Source organism: Candoia aspera, chromosome 1 (assembly GCF_035149785.1).
Source record: "Candoia aspera isolate rCanAsp1 chromosome 1, rCanAsp1.hap2, whole genome shotgun sequence".
NCBI lineage: Eukaryota > Metazoa > Chordata > Lepidosauria > Squamata > Boidae > Candoia > Candoia aspera.
Genome location: NC_086153.1, coordinates 242,586,080 through 242,607,811, shown reverse-complemented (window position 1 = coordinate 242,607,811; position 21,732 = coordinate 242,586,080). Strand labels below are relative to the sequence as shown.

Below are 21,732 nucleotides of genomic sequence, written 5' to 3'. Positions count from 1 at the left end.
CGATCTAAGTCATTTCAGTGAAGTCAAGATTTTACTGGTTTTCATTAATAAAAAGATGTATTAAATATCACTGTACTTCGTTAAGGTGGGGAATAAAGTAATTTACATATAGTAATTACAAAGCAATGGAAAGGAAAAAAAAACCTATCTGGATTCAGTTGCTTCATTTTTATGGAAGAATGTGGGAAAATAGCATGATCAACATCTCTCTAAAGCCAGTCTGAACATCTTACAATACAACTGTACTTTGCAGACCTCTGTTGAGAAATGCATTGCTATGGTCTCTTCTTTCACTTTTGCAGGGCTGATGCCAAACTAGGAACAAAACCTGCTTCTGAGAATATAGCCCGGGCAACATTTATGTTTACACGCTGGAAAAAATTCTGGACTGCTCCTGTCACAGTCTTTATGGGGAACGTTGTTATGTACTTTGCTTTTCTCTTTCTATTTGCCTACGTCCTCTTGGTGGATTTTAAACCACCTCCACCTAAAGGTCCATCTATCCAGGAGAATGTACTCTACTTCTGGGTCTTTACGCTGGTCTTGGAAGAAATCAGACAGGTCAGTAATTTGTTCTGTGCTGTCAACTGAGTTGCTCAATATATCAGGTTAGGCTGGACCTCTCTTTTTTTTTTTTTACCCTAAACCAGCTGAAGATCATGGCAGGAAAAGCAAGGAGAAAAGTGCAAGTATTTTGCCATATACACAAGGATCCTGACCCAGATTGTTGCTCCTGTGCTGAAATAGTTATACAGCCAAGGAAAAATGTATAACATGAGTCCTTCTAATCAGTGCTTCTCAACCTTGGCAACTTTAAGACCTGTGGACTTCAACTCCTAGAATTCCCCACCTGTGAAGTCCACAGGTCTTAAAGTTGCCAAGGTTAAGAAATACTGATCTAGATTATTAATGACTTCAGGAAGTAGAAACCTGCAAGTAGTTGATAAGAATAAATTATTGCATCACTTCAACTATTTCAAATCCTTTCCTCTTCTTCCCCTTTGAAGGGAAACTGTTTATATCTGCAATTTACAACTACAGCTGTACAAAAAGCCTTGAGCCACAATCAATATTTTAATAAGGTCAATTCATTAAATACATTCAATTTTGGCAAAGTAAAAATAGAATGGGATTTAGGACTAATTGAATAGTGATCCCATGCAAATGCTTAGCTTCGTCCATGCTGAGCTTCAAATGCAGCAGCCATGCCTTCACAGCTGTGGAAATGTGGTAGCTTCAGTGATGTATTGCTCCTGGGTTTGTTACCACACAAGTATTTCCATGATGTATCAAACTGGTTTATGAAGACTTTGTCAGAACTCAAGAGCATTTAAGTGCTGGGTTCCCTCTCCCCCACAAAAGACACAATCTGCTATAATCACAAAGCCTCATAAAATGTTGTCCAATGTATAGTTCAGAATTTATTAACTGATTTTGGGATTCCATAGATCCCATCTAGGGGTGCCAAGTTTAGGCTGGCATGATCCACGTGGCTATGTCACATGGGCCATCCAAACCCATAAAAATAATTTTCCAGGCATTAGGATGCTCCGGAATGAAAGGCCTTTTAGTTATTCAGATGCATACAGAGAAGCCTAGAAAAAAAGTGGTCCTTACTTGATCAAGAAATAGCACTGTGGTGGTCACATATTTCATACTTAAATTACTTTTGAAATGTTAAACTATTGATGAGGAAATGAAAGTGTTTACCATAATAGTTGTTAACTTGCAGAGTTTCTTTACTGATGGAGGCATGGATCTAATAAAAAAATTCAAGCTGTATGTAGAAGATAATTGGAACAAGTGTGATATGTTGGCTATTTCTTTGTTCATCATTGGGATCACTTGCAGGTATGTGGATTCATATGTCCCCCCTCCCTTTTTTTTTTAATATGATAACACAGGTAACAAGAGGAGAGATAATACTGTGATGAGAAAAAATCCAAAAAGACACTAAGTGGCCAAGCATAGATATCTACCATAAGTGGAAAATCTGAAAAGATCACCAGTTTAGAAACATGAATGGCTTGGGGCGGGGGGGGGGGGCAAGAAATAACTATTCAATTCTTGTAAGACTTGGAGGATACCTGGAGAAATTCCATCAGTGCAAACCATAAACAGGAGAGCTGTAAATATCAGCGGTAATACGTGGTAGACGACTGCTATTCTTCATAGCACAGTTACTATAGCTCTTTTCCAGAGGCAACAAGGCTGTTTGTTATTATTTAGCTGCATTTATTTGAGTTTTTAATCCAGCCATCGTCACTGTTGTGCAAGATGGGCTGCCATATAAATGGAATAAATAAATACATAAACAAATAAATAAATGGTGCGCAATAAGGATCTTATCATGCCTGAAAAACTAGCACTGATTGCTAGTTGCTTTCTGGGCAACTGGTGATTTGTCATGGGGGTGGCTGGTGGCGTAGAGTCCTCCCTACCGAATGTAATCTCTCCCACTTGGATTTTATATTTATATTTAGTATTTTAGTATTTTGGTTGTTTATGTTGTAATTTTATACGTTGATGCTTTTAGAAGGATAATCTTATTGTAAACCGCCCAGAGTCCCCCGTTTTGGGGGGAGATGGGCGATGATAGAAATTTGAATAACAAACAAACAAACATGAGCAAGATTAGCAAGAGAGGGTCCTGTAAGGATCCCCCCCACCCCTTTCAGAAGATTGCTCTTTGGAGAGAGCATTATTTGCAAGGTATGGGGCATAGACTCTTGGGAGCACAGCTTTACACCTCTATTTAGAAAAGGAGTGTTTGAGCTGTGATGTTAATAGTGATGTGTTTGTGTTTTAATTGTGCCTTGTTATTGTGTTCCTATTTTCTTTTACTTTATTTTTGCATCTTTTTCATGATAGCTGCCTTCATCCTCTTGTCAGAATAGAAAGGGAAGGCATACATTAAATCTCAATACAGGAATGTTTCTTTTCCCCCCAGAATGTTTCATTCAACCTTTCATGATGGTCGAACAGTACTAGCAATTGATTTTATGGTGTTCACTCTGAGACTGATTCATATTTTTGCCATTCATAAGCAACTGGGCCCAAAGATTATCATTGTGGAAAGAATGGTAAGTACAGCATTTCAGAGAGGAATGAAACCAAACTGGGTTGGACTTGGTTTTCAATTTAGCAGGCTCAGGGGAAATTATGCAGTGTCCTGTTAATTTCAGATAGGTCTCCTAAGTATTGTTAAATATAACATATGATACAGAATATGCCTTTATTAATAAGTTGACTTACTAAGACATCCACAAGAGACCTGAGGAAGATTTCCTTGCTGTCAGTATGCCATTTGCCAGGCACACGGTAAAGGCGCTTCCCCTCCCATGCTCCATGTCTTCCCCTCTGTATTTAGAAAACTGCCAAGCTGCTGCTTTTTTGCTTTTCATTGTGGGTTCATTTTACTTTTTATCTCAACTTAACTTTTAAAACTGTATTTGAATCATTGTTTGCTGTCTTGAATTTTGTTCTGAGGAGAAAGTCAGTATATAATGTCAAAGAAATACAAATAATTTATGCTCTTGGGAAATGTTTATATTTATATTATAAATACAATATAAAAATGCTTACAATATTTGAAGGCACTTCTGCTAGTTTGGAAGTTCTAGAAGTTGAAACAAAAGAAAAGCCCTAACTACAGCAGAAGGAACTTCTCTTGCAAAAGCAAACATTTTGGGGGGCGGGGGTGTGTGCCTTTGAGTCAGCCTTAACTCCTGGTGACTGCCTGGACAAGTCCCTGAAGTTTTCTTGGCAAGGTTTTTCAGAAATGGTTTGCCCTTGCCTGCATTCCTATGGCTGAGAGGGAGTGACTGGCCCAAGGTCACCCAGCTGGCTTTGCACCTAAGGTGGGACTAGAACTCACGGTCTCCTGGTTTCTAGCCTGGTACCTTAATCACTACACCAAACTGGCTCTCCTTTTGAACATACCCTCTTGGATTACATTTTGTCAAGTTTTTTGAGGAATCTAATCTGCAAAGAGGTTGTGTGTTCAGAAGATGGTACTGTGGACTGGCTGTGATCTCCAGTGGTGAATAAAAGGCACTCTGAATATATTTCAAAATGAAACCAAAATATCTTTCAGGCTTCAGTTAAACTCTAAATCAGGGTTTCTCAACCAGGGTTCCGTGGAGCCCTAGGGTTCCATGAGAAGTCATTAGGGGTTCCCTGGGAGATTATGATTTATTTAAAAAATTATTTCAAATTCAAACAACTTCACATTAAAGAGGTAAGTTTCATTCTTTATTTTTAGTTTAAGGACATTGTTAATGCAGGCCTACACATGAAACAAATACAATAATTTTGGAACTTCTGGCCTATATTTGAGCCTGAATGTGCAGGGGTTCCCTGAGGCCTGAAAAATATTTCAAGGGTTCTTCCAGGGTCAAAAGGTTGATAAAGGCTGATCAGAATCAAAGCCTCCATGTGATTTATCACATGCTGAATCTGTGGTAGTGGTGTATAGATCCAAAGGAGCTCTCTTTATCATTTGAAGTTTAGTTAACTGCTAAACTATCAAGTCTTAGAGTTTCACAATATAATTTTATAATAGATAATTATAATATAATATAATTATTATATTATATTATATTATATTATATTATATTATTAGAATATAATTTTATAATTTTATAATAGTAGTGGAAAGATTCAAGAAGTAAAAATGAAAAGGGTATCATAAGGGATTAATCTCTTCAATAGTACTTGTACATGAAAGTACTCATGTAGGACTTTGCCATAGCATGTTATCTCTATTCTGCGACAAGGAATGTTTCATTTTACATTTGGTATAGTATTTGGTACTTCTAACCACAACAATAATCATAATAAAAGTATTACTACTTATATCCCAAAATGGATTTTGGGATATAAAAATGGCAATCATCATTCTCATCATCCTAAAGTGGCTTATAAACAGTATAATCGATTAAATAAAAATATTATCAATGTATTTTAAAATAAATAAGGAAAGAATATTCTCAGAACCTTCCTATAAGACAATTAATGACTCTGAATAAACATGGATTAATCTAACATGCATTAGACTTTTTAATTCGGCAATTTTTGCTCAATATGACCAGACCTGAGACTATCAACTTTGCATTCTAACATATTCGTATTCCACACATTAACACAAACTTGTCCTTCCAAAAAAACAAAGTCCTAGTTCCGTATGAAAGAGGGTTTTTGAGGAATACATGGTGACAAGGCAGCCTTGGGCATCAGAAATTCCATTGTGATTCTCTTTGAATGTTTCTAATCCAGTTGCTCCCAATTTGGCTCTTCCAGATGTGTTAGGACCACAGCACATCTAGAGGGCACAAAGCTGGGGAAAGACAGTTTCAGATTTCAGTTCTGTATTTCTTTTACAGATGAAGGATGTTTTTTTCTTCCTCTTTTTCCTGAGTGTGTGGCTTATTGCGTATGGTGTGGCCACACAAGCTTTGCTTCATCCTGATGACAATCGTGCCGAGTGGATTTTCAGGAGGGTCCTTTATCATCCCTATCTTCAAATATTTGGACAAATTTCACTGGATAAAATAGATTGTGAGTTTAATTTACAGTACCTCAGCAATGCTCCCTTTTGATTCAAGGGGCTTTGGCAGATGATGATGATGATGATGATGATGATGATGATGATGATAATAAATCAGTCAACAGCATTCTCATTGCACTGTATCTGAAGTCATCTGTACTGTAATGGTTTTACTGCATTCATCATGATTAATGGGATAATTCACCATGATAAACATGGAGCAATTCTCAAAACTTACCATGGTGCTGATTTGCACAGTATTATAAGTTCTATCTCTGAATTGTATCAACCAGCTAGAAACATTTAGTCCCATGTGGGCGTAGCCATCATTTATTTAAGACAGAACTGATAAAGGCAGCAGCAGGAGGCAAATGTGAAAGCATTTTGGCTGACCTATGGCAATGTTAAATATAGTTTACCCTATTCCTTCATTGTGAAAATCAGTCTAAAAAGTTTGGACTCAGGTTTAGATTAGATTCAGCGGTATCAGTGAGGTTCATGACAGATTCCTCTGAGCCCTTTGTCTCAGCTGGGGTGTTTCTTCAGAAACTCTGACAGGAATGGCAATGTGTTCAGTTGTCCTCTCTTGCTACACCGTTTTGTTTGTTAAATTTTGTTCCACTTGGAGGCTCTGATTCCTAAGCCTGTCCCTTATAGATGCTGCTGCTCAGTGTCAGCTGCATCAGTTCAACTGATTCCTTGGTAAACTCACTGAGGTGAAACCCTGTTTTAGCAAATCATTCTGAAGCCTTAACAGTTTCTACCATTTGCTCTTTCTCTTCTCTCCTCTCCTCTTCCACAGCATCTCGCATGGATTTTGGAAACTGCACATTTGGTCAGCAGAAGAATCAGACGGCAAACGACTCTTCATGTCCCAACATCTACGCTAATTGGCTGGCCATAATTCTCTTAGTAATTTTCCTACTGGTTACGAACGTGCTGCTTATGAATCTCTTAATTGCCATGTTCAGGCAAGTATAAAATGAGGGTGTGCAAGGAAATATAAGCAGCCTTCTGTGCAATGGCCACAGATAGAATATATGAAGAATAATGTCAGTGTGCATGCACACTCCCTGGGGGTTATCTTTCTTGAGTGTGTAATAGATGGAATCCAGAAAAGGTTTTGCACAGACATGCAGTGATGCAGTAAAAACACTGATAGTGCCCTTATATATCTATTCTGAAATAAATCCTATTGGGTTTAATGGGATTTACTTCTAGATAAATGTGTGTTGGACTGACACATTAATGGTCTGCTTCCTTAGCACTCATTTCAGTGGAATTTGGATGTTCCCGCTTTCTCACAAAAAGAATTGCTGATACAGTCAGTGTGGTTCTCAAGCCATTTAAAATAAAGACTTTCACTAATGAAGTCTTTAGCCAGAAAGTGTTTTTTTTTTAAAAAGCAGACTCTTGATTTCTATTACATACCTCAGTTCAATATACAAAAATGGTCTAACATAACAGAGGGCAACACCTTCGGAGAAAAACTCTCTTTGCTAAGTAGCCCCATCACACTAATATTATTGAGCATACTATTAATATGTTTAAATAGGTTACATTTGCAAAGTTTAAGTTCTTAATAATGTTGCACAGGTTGTGTAATAGCTAATTTGTGCAAATGGTTAAATAAATAGTCCTATCTCTGGAAATAACCTATTTAACTTTATTCTCTCTGGATATTAATAAGCAATAAATTTTTATAGCTTATGTGGAGTTCTAGACATTTCTAAGACCTTTTATGAAACATACTTGCCATCTTGGGACTTCCACTGAAAATATTCACCATGACCTCACCAGCCAAGGGTAAAGGTAAAGGTTTCCCTTGACGTAAAGTCCAGTCGTGTCCGACTCTAGGGGGCGGTGCTCATCTCCGTTTCTAAGCCTTGGAGCCAGCGTTGTCATAGACACTTCCGGGTCATGTGGCCAGCATGACGACACGGAACGCCGTTACCTTCCCGCCGAAGCGGTACCAATTAATCTACTCACATTTGCATGTTTTCGAACTGCTTGGTGTGCAGGAGCTGGGACTAGCAACGGGAGCTCACCCTGCCGCACGGTTTCGAACCGCCGACCTTCCGATTGGCAGCTCAGCGGTTTAACCCGCAGCGCCACCGCGTCCCCCTCAGCGCCACCAGCCAAGAGATACAGTATAATACAAAGTAGCTGGATAGCCTTCTTCAGATAGGCAGAAGGCCTATGGATGTGATCTTTCTGGTCTATTCATGTGATCGTATTATTGCTGCCTGATCTGAAGTCCTAAATAGCTCAACATGTTCCTTCCAGTATTGGGTGATGTACCTTTGGAACACAAAGCACCTTTCACCAAGCATAAGAAAGAAAACATAAAGTCTTGCCTAATTAAACCAAGGGACACTAAAGCAAATTCAGCTTAAAATATTCTACAGTCACTCGAAACAGCTATTCTCTGCCAGCAAATGGATGTATCAGATGTAGATATTAAATACTTGGATATCCCCTAAATGGCACTTGAAATATAAAACAAGCTGATGAACACACAGGTATTGGGAGAGCTTTTAATGAAAATTAAAGCCAGTTTGGTCTAGTGGTTAAGGTGCTCGGCTAGAAACCAGGAGTCTGTGAGTTCTAGTCCTGCCTTAGGCATAAAAGCCGGCTGGGTGACTTTGGGGCAGTCCCTCTCTCTCAGCCCAACTCACCTCACAGGGTTGTTGTTGTGGAGAAAATAGGAGGAGGAAGGAGTATGAGGTATGTTCGCCGCCTTGAGTTATTTAAAAAAATAATAAAGGCAGGATAAAAATTAAATAAAATAAAATAAAAAATAATTTTAAAAATGGTGAAACTGTTTCAGGTGTAGTCTCATTTGTCCTATGCCTTAAGTACATCAATGCTTGAAGTTCACAAGTAGCAGAAGGTTTACTGCTTTCAGGCATGATACAGGGCCCTCAGTTTCAATTCAGATCAAACACAATGCCCAGAACTGCCCTTCCAAACAACTACAAAAATAGATTATCATGGTTCATACAAAATGAATTGTCTAATTCGTTTTATCTCAGCAGAATCCAAATGTATTCACTGTCATTGCACTGAAAAAAGCTGGCAGACCGCTCTCTCAATTAGAAAAAGATCAAAAACTTTACACATTTGAAAACAACCTTCTGTTAGAGAATGAGATATGTTGATACAATCCTTCTTCCTTTTAAGTTACACTTTTCAGGTTGTTCAAGGAAATGCAGACATCTTCTGGAAATTTCAGCGATACAACTTGATTGTTGAATACCATGGTCGTCCTGCATTTGCTCCTCCTTTCATCATTATTGACCACATTAAACTATTTCTTAGATGGGTCTTTAAGAAGACAGAACACAAAAAAGAACATCTGGGTAAGCTGTAGGCAAAGTGGTAAGAACAAGCTGAGGCTAATTCATGTATGTATGTATGTATTCTCTGCCACTGCTTACTTTTACCCTTTTAGCATGGGAAGGGATAGAAAGTTTGGTTAGCTTCTGAATAGTGTTTTGAAAATCAATTACATGCAATAGTATAGTTCATTTCTATATAATTAGCTGTGGGTTACTATTTTTTTTAATTGAAATGCTGTAAGGGATGAATAACCTTTCCTAATATGGTGCCCTCCAGACAGTTTGTAATCCAAAGTATCTGGGTCGTCTTACATTATGGAAGACTGCATTAAAATGGCATTATTTGTGATTATATTAAAACAAATTTGTGTTAAAAACAAAACTGAACTAAAAATTAAATTTAATTAATACAAAAATAAAAACTCACAATTTCTTAAAAATATCAATAGAAATTATTACTGCTGTAATAGAGAACAAATGATGAATATCTGCAAGATCCAAAGTTACAAATGCAGACTACTTTGCTGCATCCCCCCTGCAGGAGATTCTTCAATTCTATTGAAAGTATATTAAAAATACGATTCCACATTTTAAATCAATATAGGACATTTGTCTACATCAGGGCTGTGAGGGAGCACCCAGAATGGAAATTAAAGTTGCCCACAAATCCTCCAGGGAAGGGATGGAAAACTGTGTGTGGAAACAGCTCAACCACTGATGCAAACAACTCTTTTTTTCCTACACTGGGGATGCAAGAGCGGTATCCTCTGCCATGTGTGCTTCATCTTACCGAGCTTCTCAACTTAACAAGGAACAGCACTGACTAGGACAGCCATTGGACTTAGACTAGGAAGTTCCTTTCATATTCACATTCTTAAAGTGTGTATTCAAGTTTAAGAGAGCTCTATGAATGCTAAACTGGGCATGCAGCATTACTGGGGTGCATTCAATATTCTTTTGATTATAGCTTAATATTGAAACTCTATAGAAAACCAGTAACAGTGATGATTCTGCTACATTCTGGTTTTGTCCCCCCCACCCCCCACTCTCTTTTGGCAACTGCTTCCCTCTCTTGTCCCAAATCTAACCCTCCCTTCCTTCAGAAAGAGATCTTCCAGAAGGTCTGGATCAAAAATTAATAACCTGGGAGGTGCTACAGAAGGAAAATTACCTGGCAAATCTGGAAACAAAGAAGAAAGAAAGCAATGAGGAAAAGCTGAAGAAAATGTCAGACAGGTAAGCATACATGGTTCAGCAAGTTAAAATGTAGTTTGACAGTAATTCAACATATTCACATGTTTATAATCAGGTCAGCAGCAAACATTTTATAATGGGAGGATGGCTTTATTTTGTTTTCATTCTTTCATTCAATCAAACACTCTGCCTGTTTCCATTTCCTTTTTGGAACTGTTAACCCCACCCCCACATGCAGCTTAATCTAACATTGTTGTTCTTCAATCCAACCCACGTTAGTGGTGAACTGCAAATGTGTATAAGCAGATCCTTTCCTAGGTAATAGGGGTAATCCCAGCATTCAAAAATGAACATGTGTTATTTGGAATACTGTTACCTCCATGTAAAATCTATGCACATGGAATTTGAACAGCGACCACTCAAGATCCAAGCAAGAAAATATGAGTTAGTAGGTGGATGGATTCAATCTTACTAGTCCATTTCCTAGATGAATAACTAATTATTAATTCACTGAAATTATTTGTAGTAGAAACTTTCCCAAACATCTCTTGGATGTTACTTGTGCATGCCCTAGTGAGCTCTTCAGGACCTCCTCTAGTGACAACTTTCTTGTTCTGACTCTATTGCTGTTTGTTCGTTTTAAAACAGGGTGGACAACCTTTTAAAGAATTTTAGTGGTCTAAAAGAGCAAGAGAAACAGCTTAGATCTTTGGAATCACAAGTAAGAATTCTACTTTTTATGCTTCAGCAGTACAATTTTTTATTTTTCATACATAGTAACATATATATCATGGATTAAATTGTATATGTCTCCAAGATTAACTTTCAGAAATCATGCCTGGATAGGATTTCATGCCTCAATATTTTTTGTTTGGGGCATGTTTAGGTGAGGGGGATAAACAATAGTTTATGGCCTTCTCTGGGAGGAGGAGACTTCATTGATGCTTACAGAAATTATGAAAACTCTGCTATAAAATGTAGTCCATGGCGTAAAATCATCTGCCCTTCTCTAGTGGGGAAAACCTCTAATAATTCCAGATGGTTTTTCATTTGTCTAAACTTTGTTAAAGATTCTTTTCTCTGTTGAAGTGGAATAACAGGTATACCTTCAAAATCTTGTTTTACATTCAAATGACACTTCTGGATTGTAAACCAGAAGTTCATAGATCCAAAGGTCTCAATGTGACCAAAGTGCCAAGAAGAAACACCACAAAAGCAAATCCACTGTATATGCAACTACCCAGAAGTAAACCTACTGAAGGGTCAACCCTTAGTAAATGGGTAGCGTTTCAAAGTCTAGCCTATGACCACATTCTCAGATTCTATGACTGCATCACAAAAGACAAAACACGCCATCAGCTTTGCTTTCACAGATCTTTTCTATAATTAGCATTATAATTGCAGTATGTCATTGGAATAGTAATGGTATCCAAATAATTTGTTTTTATTATGCAGATTAGCTATTGCACAGTTATGCTTTCTTCATTAGCAGATACCTCAGTGAAAAACAGCGTATTTTTCGACAGGCCAGCTCTGAACTATACACGTGAGTAATGTGCTGACAGAGATTGGGAGGTGGAGGTGGGGAATGCAAAACAGAGTAAAAAAAAAGACTAGATAGACTCTTCTACAGAAATTCGGGTGTGTATTGTGTATTAGTCCCTAAAAACAGACAAATACACAGTACACACCCGAACTTCTGCAGAAGAGTCCATAACTATGGCCGTGAGTTCACATATTGCAGTAAATCACAATGGAGTTTGCTTGGTTTAGGCTGTGTTTTGTGAATCCAGCCATTTTAATTCATGTTTAACAAGTTATGCCAACAAAACGAATTATGTTTTATTCAATAAACTATGGTTAAACAAGCCACGGCCCTTAGGAATGTGTAAAGCTTGTTATTTTCTTAATCAGTATATTCTAACAAAAAGCCACAAGGATGTAATGGTTAGGAAAATCTTGCCACTGCTCTTGACTGGCTAAGTAGCTCACAACAAGCCCTCTTTACTCCACCTCAACCTCCCATGTGAAAATGTGAGGCGAATGTTGGCCTGCTGCACAGAGGAGAGACAGTGACCTCTTTATGCCAGTCATTTTCCCATTAGATCCCAAACTCATTGTGCAAGAGCATGGTGAGAATTCAGTGGGGAGAGGTAGCCACACAGGCCACCTAAGCACCTTGAACAGAGGACGGCATAACAAGCAATATAATGGAGCGTCTATCTTCAAAAACTCATTCTAAGAAAGACTGAGACAGTTCTACAGTTTACCTGAAGGTGGTTGTCAGCTCTTCAAGGTAGATTAGACTGGGAAACCAAAGTCATGCATGCAAATACTCTTTTATTATAAGGTGATAGTAACAGAATCTTGCAAGTCTGAATGCGCTTCCTCCCTCCCTCCCTCCCTCCTTGTGTGAACTATGGAGGGTTTTGTCTGAGATACTTTCTCAGGTTTCTGTTCTGCCCTGGACTCAGGTTTTTTATCTGGCCTTTGTCTTGGTTGCAGCTCATCCTCTGGTTCCTCAAGGTTATTCCTTCTGACCATTACAGTGGTCTAGAAAAGTACAGCCCAACTTGGGGCCTGCTTAGCTTCCGCAAGGCTGCTCCATTGCGTGCCTTCAGATGCTTGTTTCCACAGGAGTAACATTGGAAGGAGAGCCAGTCAAGGCACCAGGCTAGAAAGCGAGAGACCGTGAGTTCTAGTCTCACTTTGAGCATGAGGCCAGCTGGGTGACTTGGGCCAGTCACTCCCTCTCAGCCCTGGGAAGAAGGCAAAGGCAAACAGCCTCTGAAAATCTTGCCAAGAAAACTGCAGGGACTTGTCCACGCAGTTGCCAAGGGTCAAAACTGACCTGAAGGTGCCAAAACAAAACAAGCAACCCCTCCACCACCACCTTTGGAACAGCCTTGTGACATCTTAAAAGTTACCTTTACAGCTATGTTTTTCTGCACTAAAATGCATATGCCATACAAGTGTTAACTTTAAGGTACTGCAAAGCCTCCCTCAGGTATCATTCTCAGCAGGCACAGAAGGGGCTTCTGGGCATCAAGCTTGGGATATGACAAGAAATGCACAGACACAACAGCAGGGACTGGCCATACTGCTAGTTAATTTTAACACCTGTTACTGAAGGAAAAAAAAAAAACTTCACACTTACCCTATTATTATGAGTGTTATGATAGCTCACATAGCACAGGAGCTCCCAAAGTTTCCGGCATTATGCCTCCTTTTGGATATGGAAGACCTCATACCTTCTTACTTCTCACTTAAACCAGGTAAAAATAAACACAACTTCTTGGTAATATGTTAAAATTAAGCACAACTGGACTTTCTTATAAAAAAATTAACATGTAAGCTAACATAAAAATTGAAGTGTTTTCCACCTGATACTCAAGCCACTCTCTGAATTGAGAGCAATCCTAAATGCATCTGATGTAGTGGAATTTGGTCCATAAAAATATGGACTAGATTAATCTTCAAGGACTGCAAGTCTATTGTTTTCCCATTGTTGAACTGAAATAGAAAATATGTCAGATTTTTTTAAAAAAAGACAAGCTAGCTTTGATAAGTAGAATTACAAGAAGTAACTCGTTCCAAGTTTTGCTATAGCTGCTCATTCTTTATATAACCAGTATTTTCATTTAAGTTTTCATACGTTTCATAAATACAGGCACTGACCTAATGGCTGTACCAGAAAATGATGGGGCAGACACCAGTCGGTTCGATGACGTGATGTACATCGATAACGGATTGTAACAGATCAGGGGCTTAATTCTCTGTATAATTTTGTCAACTCAATTACCTAATGAGTATTTTCTTTTAATGTCAGAGCGCTGCTATCGTAACTACATAAAGCCTTTCTGATTTTAACATTGTGTCCAATGTGTTTTAAAATACTGTTGTTTTCAGTAGCCCATCTACTAAAATCTCAGAAATATTACCTCCTGTTTCTAGTTTCAGTCTTCACCATTAAAATAAATCCTACGTCATGTGTGACTCTGCAAATTAATTTAGGCCAGATCTTCCAATATTTTTATAACAAAGCAACATTTATATCAAATACCTTCTTTATGTACTTTTCAAACTATTATCCTTCCTGGATACAGTTGTACATAGTAATCATTGATCTTCTTCCCATGTTTTGTGCTTTTCCTCTCGAACTTAGCTCTGTATGACTAGTATAATTAGAGTTTCCAATCTTGGTATTTTCCACTGATCAATCCACATGGGTCACAGTGCTACCACTTCATTACCCGTATTTCTTTAGTGCTATTATAATGAAAAATAGTTTCAATCCAACTATTAAATAAGCCTGTTTTCTGCATAAAAATAATCAGACTTCATACAGACTACCTGTATCCTAATAGTCAGGTAGTCCTCATTTAGCGACTGCCTCGGACAGCAACCTGTTACATTGGTGCTGAATAAGTAACTTTGCAACCAATCCTCACATTTATGACCTTCAGTCGCTAAAGCAAAGGAAAGCTGAAGTAAGATCATAAGCACAGTTGCAGTTTCATTTAGCGACTGCTTCACTTAGTCACCAAGCTGCCAGTCCCAGTTGTGGTCACTAAATGAGGACTACCTGTAAGCAGTAATAAAAAATTCTTTTTCCAACCGTATTTATGACCAAAGTTTGTGCACCTGACGACAACGTATGCTGGAGCAAGAGCAATGCTGGCATAGCTGTACAAGAGAACTTTATCTGAATGAGATGGCAGCAACCAGTGATCTTCGTAGCATCTGTCATGTGTTCACTCAGTGACCATTTTGCTTAACAACCAAGTGTTGGAATGGAATGCAGTTGCTAAGCGAGGAGTGGGTTTACTACACCCACTGAAGTGGCTAACCACCAAAGGTTAGCATTCGTCAATGAAAAGATGACCATCTTCCTTATATGCAAAGGCAGAAAGTGTGACAAGTAGAAAAGGGCTAATGGGTACAGAGGGGCACCATAGGAGGAGAGAGAGGGAAATACAGCGAGCTCTTGATACAAAGGACTAGTTGTTAACATGCAGACACAGAATTTGGAACCAAATGAAGCAGTCGTTCCCAAGTTTTATTGATTTACTGACACCAAAAATATGAAAAGAATGTTCTGTTACAAAGCCTATTTTAAGCTCCTTTATTCCTATGCAAACCCAATTAGGCTGACACGAATCCCTGTACTTTAGGAGCAGCTCTCAAATATGGAGGAAAAGACCTTTAGTTGTCAGGGAAGTTTTGGCAATTCAACAGTCTGATCCAATCAAGTCTAGGTATGAATTTGTTGGCTATACTTTAATTTTAGAAAGCATCTCTTCCAATTCTGCAAAACTTTTCCTATGATCTTAACATATAGCATGTTTACATCTTCTCATCTCTACCCAAGCAGCATATGAGTTGTCATTTTTCGTGCTTTTATATAGTGTGAAATAATACTGGTTAAACCTTTGCCTCATCTACACTAAACTGACAAATCTTGCATCTCATCCACAGGACATGTATTGTCAGTTATGAGTTGATGGAGATACTAATATTGGTCAAAAGTTTTGTATGAATAGCCGAGCCTTCCTTCATAGGCAGAAACTCTGCAGGTATTGTTGGACTATTTCAAGGCAAAACGTCTTATAATTTTTATTGTAACACACAGCAGGATTTCGTTGGAAAGGGCAAAGTTACAAGTATTTTAAGTCACAGCTCCAAGCATGTTAAGGAAAACAAATTGCCCAAATTCATGCAAACAATGAAGAAAATATTTTGCATAAACAATCACTGGGAAAGACAAATATATTGCTGGCTTTTAGGATTCTTCTTCCTCTTCATCATGGTTAGCTTTGGGTCGGAAATGTTTCCTACTCCTTTTCTTGCTACCATGGAACCCCACAGTTGACGTCACATTCTCTTCATGCACCTCTGGAGAACCTGTGTTAGCTCTTTGAGCACCCAGTTCTTCCAATTTCAGCTGCTCCCAACCTTCCACTTTTTTTACTCTGCTCCCTAATGGATCGGCTACAACTGTATCACCTTTATTCTGGGCATCCAAATTACACAGAGGCCTTCCTTTGACCTCTTGGTTTGCATTAATGATGTTGGCCTCCTCCTTTTCCTCCGCTGAAGCTACTCTTTTTCTTTCTGACCTGCCTAAGCCTGCCTTTGTGGGTTTGGTAAAGACAATTCTTCCTGCACCAGAGCTAGAAGCATCCTGGTTGAAAGATGGTATGTAATTTTCAGGACATGTTGAGCTTTGTTCCTTTCTACCCTTCTTCAAGCCACTCAGGAACTCCATAGCAACTGATCTGTTGGTATCATCACTACCTTCTGCAACATCCTCCAAACTATATTTGGTCCAGCGTTCTGGATGGGCCACATAATCAGGTACTGCCGGAGAACTTTTAGAAGATTGAACTGGCTCATGTTGTCTTCCAAAGCTTTCCACAGGCATCTTGTTTGAAATGCTGGGTGGTGGCAGAGGGCGTTTAAACCGTCCATCGATGACGTTGTCTTCAGCCATCAAGGGCACTGCCTGCTTGGCTGCTCCTTCCAGACAATCAAAAATATTCTGGCTGCGCTGTGAAAAGCTTGAACTCATGCCCTTCAAATGAAATGGCTGAACAAATGATTTTTGGCTGCTGTGCAAAGAGTCACCACTCTTACTTGATTCATAATCCACATCATCTGAAGGAAGGGGCTCCTCAGGGGATACAGCATCAACTTCAGCACTGCCTGCAAACTCAAAATCTTCTGAATCGGAGTCACTCAGGGAAATTGTATCTGAGGGAAGGATGCCTTCATAATCTGCGGCCCCACCAGTCACTATACCCACAAAGGGTTCACCTGCACCTTCGTCTCCCATCCTTGATAATTACTTGTTTATACTACCTTGACCCAGGTCTTTCTGCAGCCAAATAGGTTTTTCAGCTGATTTTCAGAGGGTGTTTAAAGCCTACAACAGGAAGAGTTAAACACAAATATGTAAAGACACATTACTGACAACTGCTCCTTCATTTACATCAGCAGATTTCAAGGCCAAAAGCTCTCAGACTTTAAAACCAAAAGGGGAGAGAAAAAAAATTAACACAGAAAGTTTAATCTATTGTTTCAGCTTGGATCACTTTTGTTTTTTGTAAACAACACTGACACGTTGTATAAATAGAGTCTAAGTAGATTCCGTTATAAGATTTCTTGTGATGTGATTTCCTCTATTAATTGTTAAATAAACCTGTCACCTGCCACACTATTATGGCTTTACAAGATAGAGTACGAAGTCTAACCTGTTTCTGCTATTCTTTCGAGATTAAATGCCATCAGTGCATCTCCTTTTACAAAGTGCAAACATCCAGTAATCATACTTTTGAAGAAACTCTCAGCTGGTCAATTTTTAGTGTTTCAGATTTCAGCCCAGAGAACAGAATTTCATTTTAATTAAGATTTTGTTAAGAGTGGCAGGCAATCAATCAGTACCAACCTACCAAGAATTTACATTAAAGATCAGCTACCTTAAATAAAAGCCAAGTTCTTGCTTACAAGAAATGGAAAAAACAAGTTGAGGAAAACTATGGTCTACTGCAGAATACTCTCCAAAACTGTAGGACAGAATTAAAAACTTATTAGTATTAAATAATCTATCATTATCATACTTTGCCTTTTGTTTTAAGACAGAGATTACATTTAGTATAAACTACTGGCTTCCTTGGTAAATTACATGTTCCCTTTTCTGCATTTGTAATGCAGTAACTTCTTTGCGCTGATGTGGAGCCATTACCACGTGGAAGGAGCGTGCACAAGTCTGGGACATGAAGTGACTTCATCTTCTTTTGACCATTCTCTAAAATGGCTTCCAAAATGATATCTGGTGCTCCAAGTTAATTACAATTCTGTAGTACTTTTGTGTGTAGACAAACATTAGGTTTGTTGGGACTATCTCTCTGTTTCTGAAGTCTGAAGGTCTTTTCAGGTACTTAAGCATGTTTAGTAGCCCAACAGCACTAATGTTATCATTCTTTAGTGACAGATTCCCCAACTTGGGAGAGCTGTATTTGACAAGACCAGAATGTACTTTATGGTGATGGTAAACAGGCACAGAAGAACCTACTAGCCACTCACCATCTGGAGTTTGAACCAGTATTCCATCCTCTGGGTCAGTAAAAGCCACCAAGGTTCTGAGATCCTGTACCCTGGCAGTAAGAGGTTGGACACATCATCAGCGCAATCAAGAAATGTGGAGTTTCAATTTTCTAGTATATCAATAGTACATGTCACTTCAGTAAGTGTAGTGTCTAGCTTTGCAATGTTAGCATCTACAAATAATCCTTTTAAAACTGGAAAGCAAAGATATTTATTTTATTTATTAATCCAATTTACATCCAGTGGAATTTTGGGCAGCGATATATTACTGCACATTAGGCACAGAGATCAGGTACTGCACCTCAGTGTTTGACTTACACAGCTACTTGATCTGTAGGACCATTTAAACCATCACTAACAACAAAATAACCCAATTAAATTACCCAAGCATAAGAATATAATTGGAGGAGAACAGAAGAAGCAAACCAGCTTAAGAGCTTTGTTTTCCAGGCACTAAGAAAAGTAGATTAAAGAAATGCACATTACAGCTTCTTGTTTCTCTCTCTGATCCATTCACCTCCTCCCCCCAAGTTGGGCAGTAAACAATAAAATTGTTCCAGAGAGAAAAGACTCACAGGATGTTTGCAGCAATCTGATTGCAACATATTTCAGACATAATGGCTTTTCTGTGACTGGAGAAGTCCCCATGAAAATCGTCCATAGTTGTCTTGGTCCTTGCTATCTCAACTGTGGGAAAGCCAAACAGCATATTATCTTTTTCTTTCCCATCAAGCTTATGCTATTGAAGTAAGTTAAGTTCTGTTTTAAAACCCTTATTAAAAAAAATAACAAATATATTTATCTGATGGGGTTCAATCCATGACTGCAACATATCCACAGCTTTCAAGTCACTTTGGGCAGGTAAGAGGAAGTGAGGAAAACATTAATGGGTCAAAAAGCATGTCTTTCTTACTAGGAAATTTTTTCGAAGGCAATGCAATTCATACATCAGTTATCCTCTGCTACAGAGATATTAATGTACATATCTAAAACAAGGAAGCAGGCTGGCTTGCCAGACATATACCTGTATAAATGTGCATTTAATAATCAATAAATCAATCACACTAAGAATTCTACTGAAAAAGCAATAATGGGATTTATAATGGGAAAAACTGCCCTTCCCCTGTTTTAAAAACAATACCAGTTAAAAGGCGAAAAATATAAAATAAATGAAAAGTTAAGGATCTGTTATTCAATAGCTATTATTTATGTGAGCAGGGCCACCAACCTATTTTTATTTTCTATTTATACTCCAAATTTAGTCACCGCCCATCTCATTCAAGGAGCGACATACAAATATGAATGTTACCAAAGATCTGTTAGATACTTTGGACACTTCAACGTGCAAAGCATTACTGTACGCTTATAATGATTTCCTAGAGAAAAGGGAAGGGAAGGGATGTTCCTTCTCATGTAGAAGTATGGCCTCTCACCCTTGGGAACTGACTATATCATTCAACGCAGGTGGCCTGTAAGAGAATTTATTCTCTTGAGCCTTAGAAAAGACCGCAGGAAAAACATCTGAATCCACCGGCTTCGAAAAATTCACTGTCCCAAGAGACAGGACGAGCAAGAGAAACTATTTTTATATATATCTATAAAGCCATGCGACGTCACAGGCGGCCAGGCGCTGCAGGCAAAGGCCGGAGGACAGCGGCTGCTTGGGAAACCCTCTCAGGGCTTCTCGGCCTGAACCAGCCCACAGATCCTCTTCTCGCGTATCCTTCCGCCCACACATGCCGAGGACATGTCCCCCCGCGCGTACCCCCTAGATCAAGGGGACCAACGGCCGCTTACGCAGGAGCCCTTTCAGACGTGCGCGAAACTCCTCACCTGCAAGGGCCTCTGTTTCTCCCACTTGCGCGCGCAGCCTCGCCGCTCGATTCCGCACTCGGCGTCGTTTTCCCGGTGCTTGATGGGGTGAGAAGTTTTCTCTCTCCGAAGAGACCTATGGAAGCCTACGCCGCTGTCGAAGCACTTGAACAACATATCCCAGAAGTCATTTCGCAGCCAAACCAAAAGCTCTTCCTCCAATTATTTTCCAATGTCTTCTGGGAGTTGTAGTAATTTTTTATTGTCGCCCAAGCCAGTGTATCCGAGGAACTCCTTAATAATTGGATGGGAGAACTATTAGGAGATCTCAGAGCTGTGGACTAGACTGTGAAGATGAAAAACCACCCTGGAAGAAGGTTTCCACCTTTTTTATTTTTGTTTGGCAACTAAATGGTGAAAAGTTCTGAAGATTGAAAAGTTTTGCATATGGTTTTGTGATCTTTGGATTGTACATTGCTATAATTATGGATTTTGGATGAAGGAGACTGATGGCAAGTAAAAGTTCAGTCTCAAAATCAATTTATATGTTGTGTTGTTGTACTATATCTTGATAATTGATGCACGTTTCATATTTTGGATATCAGCATCAAAGATTTTGAGTCGGCTTCTAAGGCTTTATGAAATAATTCACTGCCAGTTGCAACCCACATTCAAAATTTAGAGATCACCAATACATACTGGCTGTAATCTCTACCTCAAGATGTCAGGATTTTAAATAATAATAGGCTATAATATCAAGTTGTTCTGCTCTGTTCTCTGTTAACTCCAGTCTGCACAACACTGTAGGAACATTGTGCACCACTGTTTTAGCTTCGTACTATATTTTTAGTCTCTGCTCGCATAATTTTATTGGATAGTTTATTTTTCACAAGTGTAGGAAATATTAGCAATGTAATTTTTATGTATTTTTAAAATGCAAACATTTGCACTGATAGGTTTTCCACATTTCTACTCCACTGCAATCCAGAGACTTTCAGTGGCTTATATAAAGTATAAAAACATATAAAATAGCCACAATATAACAACTATAAACATGGTAAAACAACAACACCTAAACAGAAAACTACAAACAATAAAAACAGGAAATGAAGATGGCATAGTAAGAGTAGGAGAAGATTCTTTGGAACAACTCCATCCTGAAAAGATCCAGTATGTCAACAAAGAGGGGTGGCTGGACTGATCTCAGCTGGGAGGCTGTTCCAGAGTTTTGATGTTGTCACAGAAAAGCAGCATCTCTTCGCTTTAGCCCCCAATCCTCTTGAAGATGTGGGACTGATAATAGTTTCTCTCTATTTGATCTCATTGGTCAGGATGGAGTAGGTGGTCCTGCAGATATCCAGATGCCAAACCGATGCAGAGTCTGCCAAACTAGCATCATCTTCTCCCAATGAGAGGAGCCAGAAAGTATGCAGGCAACTACAATTGTAGTTTCTGAATAGTTTTTAAGGGTAGCTGCAAGTAGAGTGTGTTACAGTAGTTAGCCAGGTGGTGATAAATTGATGAGTTAGCATAGCTGGGTCCCCCTGGACCAGGTAGAATCACAACTGATGCACCAGGTGAGCTGGGCAGCAGAGAACCACAGTGTGTCCACAGCAATTTCAATACTCTGCTCTTAACAATTTAAATTTGAAAATACACAATCTTCTGTTTTTTTCTTCTTGTGCTACTCTTTTCTTAAGGGCAGGGATAATGCTGGAAAATCCCTGCAAA

At 38.8% G+C, this 21,732-nt stretch overlaps 2 protein-coding genes across 5 annotated transcripts in view; one reads left to right on the top strand and one right to left on the bottom strand.

Annotated features, from left to right (window-relative positions):
* Positions 1-13,899, top strand: part of TRPM5 (transient receptor potential cation channel subfamily M member 5) — a 48,194-nt gene extending 34,295 nt beyond the window's left edge. The window contains exons 16-25 of the mRNA XM_063317893.1: positions 303-561; positions 1,733-1,851; positions 2,951-3,083; positions 5,385-5,559; positions 6,351-6,519; positions 8,732-8,910; positions 9,993-10,125; positions 10,732-10,804; positions 11,539-11,629; positions 13,754-13,899. Coding sequence (XP_063173963.1) covers positions 303-561; positions 1,733-1,851; positions 2,951-3,083; positions 5,385-5,559; positions 6,351-6,519; positions 8,732-8,910; positions 9,993-10,125; positions 10,732-10,804; positions 11,539-11,629; positions 13,754-13,839 — 1,417 coding nt within the window. The 3' untranslated portion in view covers positions 13,840-13,899. The remainder of the gene's footprint in view (positions 1-302; positions 562-1,732; positions 1,852-2,950; positions 3,084-5,384; positions 5,560-6,350; positions 6,520-8,731; positions 8,911-9,992; positions 10,126-10,731; positions 10,805-11,538; positions 11,630-13,753) is intronic.
* A 1,293-nt stretch (positions 13,900-15,192) lies between these two features.
* Positions 15,193-20,098, bottom strand: TSSC4 (tumor suppressing subtransferable candidate 4). Of its 4 annotated transcripts, none has more exons than XM_063289349.1 (3): positions 20,023-20,044; positions 18,765-18,876; positions 15,193-17,008 (listed from the first exon to the last, which is right to left on the bottom strand). In XM_063289349.1, exon 3 carries the CDS (start codon positions 16,916-16,918, stop codon positions 15,866-15,868), a length of 1,053 nt encoding a protein of 350 aa, XP_063145419.1. In that variant the 5' UTR covers positions 16,919-17,008; positions 18,765-18,876; positions 20,023-20,044; the 3' UTR covers positions 15,193-15,865. The 4 variants fall into 4 exon arrangements, with proteins under 4 accessions (XP_063145419.1, XP_063145416.1, XP_063145417.1 ...); XM_063289346.1 differs by lacking the exon at positions 20,023-20,044 and adding an exon at positions 19,987-20,006; XM_063289347.1 differs by lacking the exon at positions 18,765-18,876 and having other exon boundaries at positions 20,023-20,098.
* Positions 20,099-21,732: the final 1,634 nt, after the last annotated feature.